Source organism: Dermacentor albipictus, chromosome 7, assembly GCF_038994185.2.
Source record: "Dermacentor albipictus isolate Rhodes 1998 colony chromosome 7, USDA_Dalb.pri_finalv2, whole genome shotgun sequence".
Taxonomy (NCBI): domain Eukaryota; kingdom Metazoa; phylum Arthropoda; class Arachnida; order Ixodida; family Ixodidae; genus Dermacentor; species Dermacentor albipictus.
This window is the reverse complement of record NC_091827.1, coordinates 56,207,140-56,222,900: the sequence shown is the minus strand read 5'-3', so window position 1 is coordinate 56,222,900 and position 15,761 is coordinate 56,207,140. Positions and strand designations below refer to the sequence as shown.

General features: G+C 45.6%; 1 protein-coding gene across 1 annotated transcript in view; it reads left to right on the top strand.

Moving 5' to 3' along the window:
- The window catches only part of LOC135906771 (uncharacterized), a 63,550-nt gene extending 50,960 nt beyond the window's left edge, over window positions 1–12,590 (top strand). The window contains exons 2-5 of the mRNA XM_065438351.2: window positions 6,437–6,575; window positions 8,415–8,560; window positions 9,270–9,399; window positions 11,380–12,590. Coding sequence (XP_065294423.1) covers window positions 6,437–6,575; window positions 8,415–8,560; window positions 9,270–9,399; window positions 11,380–11,623 — 659 coding nt within the window. The 3' untranslated portion in view covers window positions 11,624–12,590. The remainder of the gene's footprint in view (window positions 1–6,436; window positions 6,576–8,414; window positions 8,561–9,269; window positions 9,400–11,379) is intronic.
- Window positions 12,591–15,761: the final 3,171 nt, after the last annotated feature.

The window sequence follows — 15,761 nt, the reverse complement described above, 5'->3', positions numbered from 1 at the left end:
ACTTGTCAATGTCAACAAGAGGACTTGTCTACATCATGACGACTTCGTGGTGCCGTTTCTACAAGGAGACAACTACGTTATGTACGTTATGACTTTGCAGTGACGTTTCGACAAGAAGACTTGTCTACGTCAGGACTTGACTTTGCGGTGAGTTTCGATAAGGGGATTTGTCTACGTCATTACTTGATTTTGGGGTGACGTTTCGACAAGGGGAATGGTCTAAGTCATGACTTCGCGGTGATGTTTTGATAAGGGGACTTGTCTAAGTAATACTCGAATTAGCGGTGACGTTTCCATAAGGGGACTTGCCTACGTCATGACTTGACTTCGCGGTGACGTTGCGACTAGGGAGCTTGTCTACGTCATGACGACTTTGCGGTGACGTTTCAACAAGGAGATTGTCTATGTAATGACTAGAATTTACGGTGACATTTCGACAAGGGGATTTGTCTACATCAGGACTTGACTTTGCGGTAACGTTTCGACAAGGGGACTTGCCTACGCCATGACTTGGTTTTGCGATGACGTTTTGATAAGGCCATTTATCTACGTCATTACTTTAATTTACGGTGACGTTCCGACAAGGGGACTTGTCTACGTCATGACGACTTCATGGTGACGCTTCGACAAGGAGACTTAATTTCGTCATGAGTTGACTTAGTGGTGACTTTTCGACGAGAGCATTTGTCTACATCAGGACTTCACTTTACGGTGACGTTTCCACAAGGGGACTTATCTTCATCAGGGCGAAGACAAGCTGAAACGGCGGCTGCTGCAACATCCTCTGTGCGAACAATGTTGATCGCCGTCAAGCTTAGTTTCGCAGAGACGATGCGCCGTAGTTATCAAATTTCGACGCCTTGAATACTTCTTATATCACGAGAGGTTAACCACTACCAGAACAGTGCAAATAAGTATGGCCCATTCTGTACATTAAGATCAGGGCTAAATTAGGGAATTGTCACGTCAAAAGTAGCTTGCTGTTAACGGCAATGACATTTCATAAAGCCAGTTCGCCAGGCCAGGGGATACATTTATTTTTGTTCAAAAGTTCGCCCTGACATGTATTACACAGAAGGCATCACGCGCATACCGACAAGTTTACCTTAATGTATAGCAAGTATACCTCGCTGGACTTCATGCCCGAAGTCTAGCGAGAAGCGGTTGAACGACCGATGTATCCAGCGTAATTTTAATTCGGGAGGGTAGTCCAGGCGAAGGCTGGCTCCTTGGAGCTGCCTCAGACAAAAAAACTTCGTCATCAAAGAAATGACAAGTTTGGAGGTCATGACTCTGTGGTGATAAAACTCGCAGTGCGTCGAGTCATGTTTGAGCGGAAAAACTATATCAGGAGAACTTTGAGAAAGAAAGTCAAGTTAATTAAAGGCAGTAATATTGGCCAGAGGCACTACGTCTCATGTTGTAATTTCACCCAGGAGAGGGCCAAGGATGGATAGGCGATGGCAACCATGAAAATGAACAGTGATGCGAGAATGTTCGGCGCCAAAAACAGTGCAATCTTTATTGTCAGGAGTCCCCTCCGACGTCGTGCTAGAGCTCCAACAGAGAGAGAGAGAGAGAGAGAGAGAGAGAGAGAGAGAGAGAGAGAAGACAGGAAAGACAGGAAGGTTAACCAGACGCATGTCCGGTTGATATTCTCATTTATGGGAACCTAGTTTAAATGAGACTGACGATTCAAGATAAAGCCCTCGAGAACTTCACATGTGAAAATGTTCTGCATACGTGAGCCGAGAACTTTGTTACCCTATCAGGGACGAGAGACTAGATGCAGAGCGCACTTTTCGTCAACACAATGCGTGAGAAACAGACGTTTTCTTTACGGAATGGTCGCGTCGTTATAATGTAACTATAACTGTCTTCAAAGAAGCTACGAGAAGGATGTAAAACTGTCGCGTTATTATAAATTAGCTTCCCTTGTTGGAAGCAACTCGTTGCACCCTAGGGAAGGCGCATAAGAAATGGACATTGCGCGTACGAAGGTCGGGTTGACAGCCGTGAAAGGCGAAAAGCTATAGCACGAGTGCGCATCGTTGCAGTCGTTCGTCCTAGTTCTGAGCAGTGCTTGCCGAAGCTAGGAAAGCGCTTTTTTTTTTCGAACAAAATGAGCTGTCGTCACTCGGAGCTAGGCTACGAAGTTCCGCTCCTGAATGTGACATCGCGGGCCGGATTCCCGAATCTGGTATTCATAAATGAATGTGGAATGTAAATAAGAACATTCATTTAGGCGTCGGCGCGCCTAAAAAGCCTCAGGTGCTGAGAATAAATTTTGAGCACTTCACTAGGGCCTCTCTCGTGGCGCAATGCGCAGTTTTCTGCGCGTTAAGCCCTATCGAAAAAGTTCTTGCAAGAAACAAGACCGACAGGTCACTCTCCTCACCAAACAACTGCACTTCCCTCTTTTTCTTCTTTGTCATCCCGTTAGCTTGAGAAATATTTCATCTCGCACTCTTGTCTGAGTACTTCTGAAACCTCCGAAGTCAGCGCAGACCTTAGCAGAAAATTCCATAGCTTTCACGTAGGCACACAAGCGTACCACAACTGAGGGCTTTATTCTCGAACGCGCTACTAAAGCAGCTGCTGTTACGCTGCACGGAACTTGCCGAAAAAAACACCGCTGTGTAGTTCCACTTTTCCGGCCGTATGATGGAAAGAGAAGAGGAGACGGTTCTGATAGGTCCGTGACAGCTGCCGCTTTTCATCTGCAAACGTTCAAGGGTGTTTGACGTGCAGATTGACCACTTGGCAATGCTTTTCTTTCGTTGCCTTTTCCCTCATAAATCACTTCTTTTCTTTAAAATTTCCTTTCTCGCGAGGTATAAATGTCCCATTATGGTCAGCGAACGAATTGACTTTGTTATTGCATCTGTGTGTGCTGACTCGGCATGCGTATTGACGGATGACTTTTTTTTCTTACGCTCGAAAGTAGACAGCTTTTTTTTGTAATTATGGCATTATTCTTTCCCTATTTGCGCACGCAGCGGCCGGAACGATACCAAGTGGCAGAACTTTATCGTAATAAAGCATGTCTCTCATAATGAAAGAAGCGTCTCTTGTACTTGCAGCCAGCGCAAGTGAAAAAAAAATAGGAAAAGCACAACGCAACTAACACATGACCGCTGGGTTGTTCAGTCGCTTTGCAGCCACGTGCAAAGCACGCCGCATTCGCAGAATTTCGTGTGAGATTGTGAGTGATACCACGGTTGCTAATGGTGGAAAACGTGGAAAACGAATGCGTTCTGGTTGAGTTTGGCTTGCTACCGCGTGAATTTATGCTCAAAGTACAAGTCATAATGCGAACCAGGGGCGTTATAACGTAAAACTATTCCAAACATTTCTATTCTAATTCTGCAATCAGCCCTCCACGATTAGTCAAAAGCTTTTTGGACCACCCATACTTTGCCTGTCTATCACGCGACGTCATGAAAACCGTGATAGCTCCCTATCTGACGTCAGGTGTACACACTGATTATGCATGACGTTACCGAGCAAAAGAAAAATAGTTATTTCTGATTCGACCCCTTTCGCCATTAGCCCTCTGCTACTGGCCAAAGTTATTGGGCTGCCCCCACTTCACCTACCTGTCACGCGACGTCACAAAACTGCTAGAACTCAGGGCGTCAAATTGACGTGTACGCGTTAAAGATGCATTAATATGCCGAACAAAACTGATTTATTTTTCTGAATATCCGCAGGCTGCCCCGTTCCGAAAGGAATAAAAGATGGCTGCCGCCGATCGCTTAGGCACTGGTGAATCGCACCTGCCGGAGAGCATGGGTTTATTTCCATATAATAAAAGTTTTTGCGTGGCCATTTATTGTTTTCGAGTATTTTGACATGTTTACGACCTCGTTCTGCCAACTATTCTTTGCTGAGGGTCTGTTTGAGCGCCATTTTTAAGCTTCCGTCGCATGCCGCCGCGATTTTCGACCAGCTACCGCAAGCTAAGTAAGGGGAAGCGGACCAATCGCAGACACCGGCACCACCCTCTTGATCCGGTTATCGATTTTCAGTGCAGTGGCTTGTCCCCATCAAATTTCTCTCCACTTGAGCGTGCTCCTCACCTCTTGTCAGCCAATTAGATAAGACAAGCCGCTCCGTGTAGGCAATGTTATTCGTTTTTCAAGCAACCAAAAGTGACCTCCTATGAACGAGAGAGCGTTTGATTGGTCTCTTCAGACAACCTTGTGGGTCACCGCCCGATGCTTGAGTCGGCGGTTACGCAAATTAGACGTCCTCAGATTGGAATAAAAACATATATGAATAGTTTTACGTTATAGGGCCCCAAGACAACATCTCCAGTAAGAACAAACAATTCTCTAGCAGAAACTCACGGCCACAAATAGTAGGTTCTGAGCAGAACGCAGAAAGTAAGAAAAGCCGGCTTTCCTTGTGGCGTGGACGCTTACCACGAGAACAGTAGGCGCAGCGCCGCAGCAGCGAACACAGGCCCGAGGACTGAATGCACACATTTCATTTCTTTTAGTAAGGGGCAGAGTCTGTATCTTGGCTATGGGTTCTAATAGTCTGCTCTTAGGTTCTAATAGTCTGCTCTTAGGTAATAGTCTGCTCTTACACAGTTCTGATTTAATAAGCGGTACCTAGAAAACGCAGATTCTTGCTTTCGTCACGAAATGTGAAAAAAATAAAGTTTATTTTTTGGTTCCGTGCTTCGAAAGCATACTTCGATATGCGTCGGCTACCATGCACAAATGCGTTAAGCCTCGTGTGAAAAGCGCTAACTTAACTACAGGCCATTGGCGACTACTTTCTGTCGTTTGTGGGGAAATCTATGCTAAAGAACGCAACGGCCTTGTTGGAGACATGTGCAGTCTGATGCCATTTATGGTGCCTGAAAGTGATTTGATTGTTTGCTATGGATAGGGAATGCTGGGAACAAGTAAACTATGTCGCCAACTTTTTCACAATGTTATATTGTTATATTAACGAAGGATGCTGATTGGTGGAGTGGAAGATTTAATACATTTAACAACTCGCGAGCAAATGCCGGACAGTCTTGCACAACAAAAAAAGGAAAAATATATGAAAATATCACATATTTACCATAACCTGACGTGTATAAACTGTAGAAGAATTTTTCTAGTGTTCACAGGCATTTCGCTGAAGCTTCACCTATAACCTCTTTAAACAAAAACACAAAAAGAAAACAAACTGAGTTGTCAAATACGCTCGCAATACCAAAAAACATTATAAATCTTGAAAGCCAAATGCAGAAACAAACGAACAAATCTTACTTAAGTACCGTATAAACAAGCACACACACACACACACACACACACACACACACACACACACACACACACACACACACACACACACACACACACACTCACACACTCACACACTCACACACTCACACACTCACACACTCACACACACACAAACACACACACACACACACACACACACACACACACACACACACACACACACACACACACACACACACACACACACACACACACACACACACACGTTCATATCCAGGGGTGGTTCATATCCAGTTCCAGCGTGCGCTGCTTAAGTCCAAATATGTGCAGTGCAGTTCATTGGGAAAGAGAACACATGAGTCAACAGAAGTTGGACATTTTTCCCTCCCGAAAGTGTATATCCACCTGCCTTTCCAGCGCATGACTGCTTTTGTTATTGTTTATTAAGTGCACACCAATGGGAAGCAGCTGACTGGCAGTTGATGGCATTGGCACCTTGATACACTCCCGCGGAATCCGTTGACATCGGTTCAGCCACAAATGCCAGCTGGAGCGTCAGCAAGCTTGTGCGAATATTTTAAGGTGCTAAGCGCAGGCACGTTTGCTGTGCAATTGTTGGCCATAGCCCAAATATTTTTCCCAGTGAGAGCGTGTAGTCGCACGCTTACTTATTACCTGCGAGCAGCACTACAACAGAGTGGGCTCAGATGGCACCCTTTAGCGTACACCATGTTTATGTTAAATTAACGATCAGGCGGCCTTCTTTGCAAATTTTATATTGGCATGCATGTTTTGCTATTGCTTGAACGTTCTGTGAACCATGCATAAATGCTTGCCGACTATTATTTACATTAAATTTTACTAATTTTAGCACTTCTTTCTTTAGCATGCCTGTTCGTTACGTTGTTTCCCTAAGCGAAAAGATGATCCATCCATGACACGAGCCTCTCCTGAATGCAGGAACGCGGTCCGATTGGACGTGCGGAAAGATGGACACATTGAACGCGTGAGATCAATCTGAATCGTTTAGGAAACGGGCTCGTTCAAAAACAAAGTAACCAATAATTTTCCTAATGCCTTAAGACACACGAATAGAACTTCTGCCTGACCACACTTCGGACGCTATAATGTCGTTGTTGCTCTGAACATACAATTGCCTGACGCCCATGTTTTCTGCATCCGCGCAGGTCTTCGGCCGGTGGTGGGCATCTCTCTCAAGCTGGGCTGCAGCATAGAAGTGCTGGACAAGTGTGGCGCTGACCTGGTCATTTTCGGCACCGGCCACACAGTTCCCAACACCACCAAAGAGCTGCTCAAGCAGTGCGAGTGAGTATGCCCTGGCAGCAATGGACCGCGAATTCGCACTCGCACTCTTCTCTCGTTTGGATGTGGTGTGAGCACGTGGGGCACTCACAGACACACATATGGTCTTATATTATCACTTATGTGGACGCTGCTGGCGCATTTTCGCTGTCGTTGTCGGCGCGGTGATGTTCAGCGCAAAGTTCAAGTTCAAAATTGCCAGGCTTAGCTTGGTTAAGCCAGGAATGCGTTGCATATTGCGCGAGTTGGGGCCCAGCTTTTCCTCCGGCTGTCGTGACGTTCGTGACGTGGTTGCGCTAGAGGTCAATGGTGGCTGCCCGGCCGCGCCCAAGGGCTGAACTGAGTGATTGCAATATGCAACGCATAAAAATAGAAGCAACTTAATAACAAACATAGCAAACTCAAAAGAGAATAGACCCACATATGAGACGCGCAGCAATGAACGATGGCTCATACCCTCAATGGTGGCTACCCGGGGGCGAGGGAGGACGTTCTACTCCGTCGGCGGCTTTGTATGAAGTGGCTCAGCCACGGCCGCGCGGGCCCTTTCTTGAAAGCGATCTGCGATGGTTACAGAGTCTAAGTGCGCCGAGGGATGATAGCTTCGTGTGTGCCGCGTTCTCGCCGCTTAGTTCGCGTTGAAGCGAGAGGCAGCACGAAAGTCGATTCGTTTGCTGCTGCTGCTGCAGGCGCTATTTATTCCTCGCGCCATCGTTTTGAGAGGGAGTGTCGGTGGTTATCGAGTGAGATATTTTTATGCTTGCCCGTGTGCGCGTGACATCATGCTGCTAATTTAGCTACCGAGCGAATATGCACTAGTTTATACGGCCGATAAAGCTATTATATCGTTACTTCGTTTAACTGCCTAATAATTTGCTGTCGCAAGCGATGCTTCTCCTTTCGGGCGAAACTGCGACATTTTGTTCATTCTTTGCTTCACTGACTTTCTTCGTAAAAGCGAGGCGTCCTTTGCCTCCATGACGTCATGTTTCCTGCTTTTCTAGTAACGCTGCTACAAGCGCACTAGCGACCATGGTGCGCGCTGGTTACCTGTCTGTCTATGGGCCGGCTTCATGTGCATTAAAGTGGGCGATCCTAGAGATGGGTGTAATACTAAGCTAGTATAATTTTAGGGATGGAGCACTCATAACTGGGTCGCTCAGGGTGAGGGTGAGAAACTAAACTGGGCCGATTGGAACATGTCGTAATCAAAACCGAGCCGGTCCATGAGACTGTGTGGTCAAAGGTGGTGATATGCTGGACCGGTCCTTACTCCAGCGCTAGACCGGCGTCATCGCAACGGTTTTAATGTGGTGTGTAACGTGAGTGGATTCTGCAGACTGTAAAATCTTGATAATACTAATAATGATATCGCATTGCAGTCGCTAGGCTGTAGCATGCATGGACGCAGCTTCTTTGCCACTTCATCCGGGTTTGGCATCGCTATCTCGCCGAGTGAACGTAGCGGGGTTCTCCTGCACAGCTGTGGCGCAGATGGGGAAACACCAGGAACATTTACAGCACAAATGACAAAACAACACAAACCTGTGTTTTGAGTCAACTACATGTCCTGTGCGTATAATTCCATTTATTATCGCATTCACCATGAAAAGCATGCTAGAAGTGTGATCGAGCAGAACTCTGCCACTTTTCAATAAAGCGTGCCATTTTCTCACTCGAAGCGTTGTCTTTGTGCGTCGTTTTTTTCCCAGCCGGAAGACACTAACACTACCGCTGTTCATTCACTTGGCCGAACGTTTTTTGATAAATTTGTGAACAAACCGGATACTGGACGAGTGCATGAGCGAGGGATCCACTCAGCGACCTGGTGTTCCATCGCAGGATCGAGTTCTCTGCTGGTGTCTGCGCGAGGCAGTTCGCCAACCGATGCCTTCCTCCGCTTCCACGTGGCATGGTCGTGGTCATCCTGGAAGGCATCAGCCAGGAAGTCTCCTCCAAGTGCAACGTCTCCAATCCACTACACGATGGTTGGTGGGGACTTAATGCACGGAAAGAAACGGGGTCGAACTCGCAGAAGTGCATGTAATTGCCTAGAATGATGTGAATTGACAAGATTAGTTTCCTGGAAGTGCACTCAGCTATTTCATTGAAAATTAAGGTATAATGCGCTTATAGTTTTCTCCTCGAAATGCAATGTCTTCAATCCACTACACGATGGTTGGTGAGGCCTTAATGCACAGAAAGAAACGGTGTCGAACTCACAGAAAAGCATGTAATTACCTGGAATGATTTGAATTGACAGAATTAGTTTCCAGGAAGTGTACTTCAGTATTTTATTGAAAAATTAAGGTATAGTACGCTTATCGTTTTGGCTTACGGGCGTAAATAGATATGTGCAACTTGAGTTAACTATGTGCTGGTGATACTGCGATTACCGCAAACTTCGGTACTTTCGCTAGTGACACTTTTCAGCAAACGCGCATACATAAAAACACAAATTTGTAAATATATACAAGTGTCTATATAAGTGTTAAAACAGCAGCAGCATTACAATAAAATATTTTTTGCAGAAATAAATAAACCGGAAAACTTGATATAGACAAAGAAAAAGGACAAAAAAATATAAACGATGTTGTAGAGCGTTATTCTAATTGTTGATTTAGTGGATCTGTGTTACTGTTAAACATTATGAAATCAAAGGTGAACAACACCAGTCGCGTACTCCTTTGTTCGCAGAGTTCCTGAAGCATGCTCCCTGCATGAACAAGGTGGGCGACACGCTTCACATGTGCATGAAGAAGCTCACGCTAAGCCTCGACTACAGCGCCAGCATCGAGCCACACCTAAGGGTCGGCCGCTCCTGCTGGTAAGCACTGAGTGATTATACACAACTGGATGCAGCTTATCCCCTTCAGGCACGCATTTCGACTTAGTGTTTTAAAAGCACAGCTGCGACATTTTCCTTTGGCTGAATTGGTAACAAATGGGTATTACGCGTCATCGAAGCAATCTTGGCAAAGAGGCAGCGCTGGCAATCGTATGATTTTCTTGTTATATTAGCCACCTTTTAATAGCGCTTATGTAGATGACGCACAAATCTGGTGGTTAGCGGTAATGACGTAAGTCTCAGCGCATGACGTCCAACATTTTTTTCAGCGCTCAGTGGGCAGCCACACGCGGCTCCCAGTCTCGGAGCTCAGGCTGACGAGTCGCGCGATTTGAGTCATGCGTAACTTCGGGCGAGTGGAAATGGCTGCGTTTTTTTGGTATTGATTCGATGTAGAAAGTGCATAATTTCGCGAACTTCTCGCGACGCACTCACTCGATTTTAAGAACGTAAAATTTTGCACTGGGGCTGTTGTGTATCTACACTAAATAAATCTATAGGCTCTTGGCCCGAAATGTCCTTACGAGTTGAAATTTAAGAGGAGGCTCTATACCTTGGGAATAACTAATTAAACTTAACGTTACGTGCCTGTTCTCACTGTTTAAAAAAAGCAATATCGCTCGCGATGTTTATTATTTGAGAAAATGCTAGAAGTGTTTGAATGAATCTCCAAGGAAATACGGGAATGTGTGGAAATAATTAAGGGTTCAATAAAAAGTGCAAAACCCGTCGTTTTAAGCCTATTTAGAGGGGTTTATCAAATTTGGAGGTGTAATCTTGGTCGTTCCAAGGGTAACGTGTAAGAGAGTCTCAAATTTGTGTGAGTATTTTTTGTATCTTTTACATTTTAATGTGCTATATACGACGCGCCTAACAGCGAGGACGCTAACAGTGCCCTAGATAACCGTGTGCGACCAATCTGCGAAAGAAGCAGGGAGAGGGAAAGAAAGAATGTGCTATCACGGAAATGAAACCCCTATCTGACTATCTGAATTTCTCGTAATCTGTCTGCCGTCATTGAAAATGAGCAGCCATGACCTAAACTATTCCTTTTTCCTCTGTTCGATACTGTTGGGATAAATATTGCAATTAGAGCATAATTTTTTTTACTGTTACGTAAGGTGTTTCCAGATACGCTGTTACGACGAGCGGAAAGCTGAGTGCTTGAGCACGATACGTTCATTAATGTAATCGAACGCATCTCGATTTTTTTTTTGAAAAGCTGTGCCATTGCGCTCAGAGGTGGCTTTGAAGAAGACTACCACAGTATCTACGTATACTTGCGGGCACATTGCAACGGTTCTCTTGACGCGAAATTAGCACCACTGGCGGCGTGACGGGCAGTCAGACACTGAAAATTTATTTCATGAGGCATCTGATGGTTCATTAACAATGCTGTGAAATATTCGCTAGAAACAACGCTCTGCGATGGAAGCCGTGCTTCTTTGTTGCTCGGCGCTGTTTGCGCGCCGGTTGTTGGTGCACCGTATTAAGGAACTTGTTAAGATAACTTTGATTTCGGAAAGCTTCTACCCGCAGGCATGATTGTCTTTATGCACTGCGTGTCAAGCTTTCTTAAAAAAATTATCTGTGCCTTTATTCAGCGTGGCATACAGCGCAGACGACGGGGCTGACGTTATGCAACCAGCATAGACACACTGCTCCACTGCCAGGGGGTCTGTCCTGCTGGCATATTTATTGTCCCGTCGTCCGCTGTGTTCGCCACACTGAGAGGAAACCAGCTAGCTCAGCTTACAAATTCGGGCACCGCGCCTTAAAAGCGCCTACAAGGGTGAAACATTTAAAGTATTTCTAATTGTTCGCTACTATATAGGTATTTCGCGAGTTGGAAATACAAAACGTGTGTTCACGTTTCGTTTTGCTCCTTTCTGCTGCACGCTCTTGTCGTACGCGAGTTTGATCGCTCTCTCATTTCCCCACTCGTTTCACAACGCGCAGCAACTTCGCCGAGTACCTCAAGTGTTCGGGCGACGCGATGCGAAAGCAGTGTGGCGCCGAGGCGGAGGACTACATCAAGAAGCTGCTGACGAGGTCGGCGGGCGACTTCATCGAGATCGCCTGCATCAACCACCGCACCGACTTCGAGTCCTGCAAGTCATCCGCGGCCGTGGTGGACATGTCCACGACGCGAATCACCTCGCTGCTGTCGCCCATGGCCAAGCTGGTGTCGGCCGAGGGCTAGCCCGTGCATTGGCTGCCGACATTCCCGTTCCCCCGACTCGCGACAGGGAGCGGGAAAAGAAACGCGGTTATGGTGAAACACCATAGATTAATGGAGCTGACTGCAACAGGACAGCGAGGTTCTGTTGGGACCCGGACAGGGCTTGAACGGGACCATACTTAGCCGGCCATAGACTCGTGTTCATTAAGAAATCACCTGTATGGACAGGACTCGTCTCTCCTTATCCGAAGGCGCAAATGGTGAGGCCACTCGGAACGTCATGCATGTTCTCCGTAGGAAGCATCTGGCATGGCTTGATGCGCCACTGACGGGTTGGATACGAGGTTTCTCCATGTCTTTAGTTAGCTAGAGTTCCGAAACGGCGCAGCAGGTGGCGGTCAGTGACGTAGTGCCTTTATTGCTGTTCCTTCTACAAGGTCCTCAAAGTTAAACAGTTTTTTAAATAATAATATTATTAAACGCTATGCTAGCTACGCAGAATGTACTTGCGGAGGCAATTTTTCTGCTTCTGCGGACACAAATTTGCGGACAATTGTAGTCATCAAGCGTAAATTTAACACGAACTACTGATTACATTTTTTTGCTATACCGATTATGGTATATGTTAATACTTGAAACGTCAATACATTCGCATTACTACACCACTTCCATTTGATTCCCCAGGAGTGCTTCCGCTCCGAGATATTCATCGTCAAATTTTATTCTCGGTCAGCTCATTTTGCATTCGCGAGCTTGGATCTCGACGCGCCGTCAAGCCGTGAGGGAACGTAAACGTGAGGGAAAGAGAAAAAGTCAGTCGTTGCATGTTTTTATTAGCCTACAGAAGAGCGCGCAGCTTTTAGCAGCTTCGCCCTGCTTGCAACCCATATTCTACGTGCATGTCTACGTCACAATGGGGATCTGAAGTAGTGCCGATGCTAATGCTTCTGAAAGCGAAGGAAGGAAGGAAGGAAGGAAAAAGTGGAGAAGGAAAGGTAGGGAGGTTAACCAGTTTAGCGTAACCGGTTTGCTACCCTACACATGGGAGAGGGATGGGGGAGATTAAAGATGGGGAAGGGGGAGAGGGAGAGAGAGCACATAGCAGAGCACACACACATCGTCCGTTGGAGTCCATCAATCTGGCATGGTAGGCGACATCACTCTCACAGCCGCTTGTCCAATCCTGTCTCTTTCAAAAACCGAAGTAGCCCCTTTGTCGCCTTCACTTGCGATATCTTCTGTCAGCGGTATGTGAAAATCGTGTCGAGGGACAATGGTCTACTGTCAAGGCGCGCTAGAACAGATGCCAGGGACTGTCGCTGAACATTATATTCAGGACAGTCCACTGAAAGCGAAATTAGCTGAATGAGTGTCATAACTGATGATGAATATATTCGCAACCGAAACGCCCCAGGAGAACCAAACAAAGTGTCGTTGTCGTCAAAATGTGTGTTGATGTTTCCAATATAAACACATACATTAATCGTGTAAGCAGAGAAATCATTTAAGAAGCTTTTGTTGATTATTTGCTTGACAATCTCATTTTTCTCGAAAACTGTGTCCTCCAAAGCGCAGCAACCACTTGTGCAAACAGGTTTTGCTAAGCTAGAATAGCGTTTTTTTTATTAAAGTTTCTGTTAGCTTTAACTTTGAAGGCCCCGTAGCTTACTTTTCTGAATCCGTCGCTTAGTGGCACAGTTGTCGATGGCGTCAAATATTAACCTTGAAGGCACTCTAATCTAAAAAAGGAATACACTACCAAAGTGAGCAGAGTAGGCAAGAGGGATTATTCATTAGAAACAACTGTTTCGGAAATCAATGTAACGTAACGTGCATGCGCTCTAAGTAGCTTTGACTGCCCAGTTCTGCAGAAAAACACACGAGTGACTTGTTGCCATTGCAAAATCCCAGGTGTGAAATCACAGGCTACAAGCCTGCGTGTATCGGTTACAACACAACAGAAGCTCTTGATTGCGTTGCAGCGTTGGTCTGTTTCAGTAAGGAAGCAGTCATGGACGTCTTCAAAATACATCTACCACGAAGAAGTCCATCAAGGTGGCAAGCGTATCTCCTTTTATGTATGCAGAATCCTCACTATAGGAGTGCCCATTGCGGTAGATATTATGAGCCTGTTCATCGCTTCAGGAAAGCGTGGGAGATTGTGCGCTGAGAAACATGACGCTGTTTCAGAAACGGCGTGACGTACGTCTGTTTTGTGAAGCGAACAAAGAACTCTAGGTTCTACAATTATTCTTAGGTCTCTGGCCTAAGGCTCACTGATAAGGAGTCCTCTGCATATTTACGCGGAAAATGGTGCTGGCGGTCATCCTAACACGTTCATCCTTTCTCCCTGCGCTCATCCAGAAAATTAAAAAGCACGTCCACTTTCGAGGGACGTCAGCAGGCATGATTAGCTTTGGAAACATTGAATGTCCGCTCGCACATAACTGGTTGAAAAAAAAAGAAAGAAATGTGCGTTGTGGATCTCGTATAGTCATTTTTTTGGTGCCGCGGGGTTACCCTTTCATAACTTTTCGAGTACTCGAGGACGAGACGCCGGCTCATTCCGTAGAAGCAGGATCAAAGCTTCGAGCATCAGCGTTTTCGGGCAGGCAGGAAGCCTGTTGTGGACTTAAGATTTGTCGTACGGCTGTTTTTTTTTCCTGTGTCGCATGCGTGATTATTTCTATATTTGTCGTGCTGTGAACTTTTATTCTTATTTTTGGCATTGTTGTAACAACTGGTATTTCTCTCTCTAGATCTTCTGCGCTGGCGCCTATGGTGCTGTGTAGTGTTTGAATGAGTATGAAATAAAAGACAGTCGTTTTCTGCAAAAATTCTTTGATAGTCATAAAAAATAGTGCTGCCAAGAATGCCCGCAGTGTGTTGACACCAGTGAGTACAAAGGTGAGTACGGACACTCATGTTGAGAGTATCTCTCGCTTCGGCCGGCACGAAACAATGCCCGAACATTCGAACAATGACCGCTTCTTCTAGCCGGCAGTCATCAACACATTACAGTTCATTAGTGAGCAGCCCTCGAATCAGCGTCTGATAATTTTTGACTTGAAATGAAGCATTTGTAACCCTCCCAGCATTACCTGACAGTCCGCAACGTTAAACGGGTGAAAATCGGCAACGATTGCATTAGATTAAGCACGTTGACTTTTCAGGAAAAGTGATCCTAGTACACAAACTAAACGATCATTCGGTTCAGCGTTAACGCAACGAGCTATACACAGTTCATGAAGGGGACCGATGTGAAAGGAAGCATGAAATCATTAGCAAACCACTTCCCATCCCGACTTCGCCTTCTATTTATAAGGTACATACATTTTTATCATTGCAACTGGGCTGGTCAGCTTTGCCTGCATCGAGGTTCGCCAGAAGTTGTCCCAGAATGCCCTTTAAAACAGCTAGTGTGGAAGTCTGGACCGCCATAGATGGAATGAAAGGGACTCCTAATGATTTTGGTATTTGAAGTTTGTACTGCTAAAAGGACAATTCCAAAAGAAGTAAAAGTGGTTTAGAAGACATTTATATGCTGACTCTCAATCCATTTTGACAAGGAACCGTCGCAAAACAAGCTTTTCACAGCCACGACATGGTATCGTAAGCCCAGTATATTCGCGACAAGACGACCACCTAGCCTTGAGTGCGTATTAATTTCGTGCTCATCTAGGGTGTTTTGAAGCACTGGTACAAAGCGGTGGGCTGTTCGGGTGTACGCGACAACGAAACGTAGCGTCTACTTCAACTTGATGTCTGTCTTCGGCTCAGCGGTTGGTACTCTACTCGACCATTGCCTTAATTAGGTGTTAATGATGCCGGCGTAGTCAGCTGACACCAACTGCTGCATTTGTCTTAGTGAGTGGCTCCCATTTCCAACAAATGACAGGTTTTACACGTGTAGGAATGTTCCTATCCGTACAGGAATATTCCTTTTACATGTTTAGTAAATGTTCCTCTTCTACAGCTTACACGAGAATCTGTACATAGCATGCGTTGTTCTAAATATATCTACACAAACGACTTCACATTCTGCGAATGAAATGATTCAGAAAGTACGTGCAGCTTAATAAGTCACACTGGTCGCAATAACGATTAGCACTGTACATATTTATTTATAGGAATATATCTTTAAAGATATTCGCAGTGT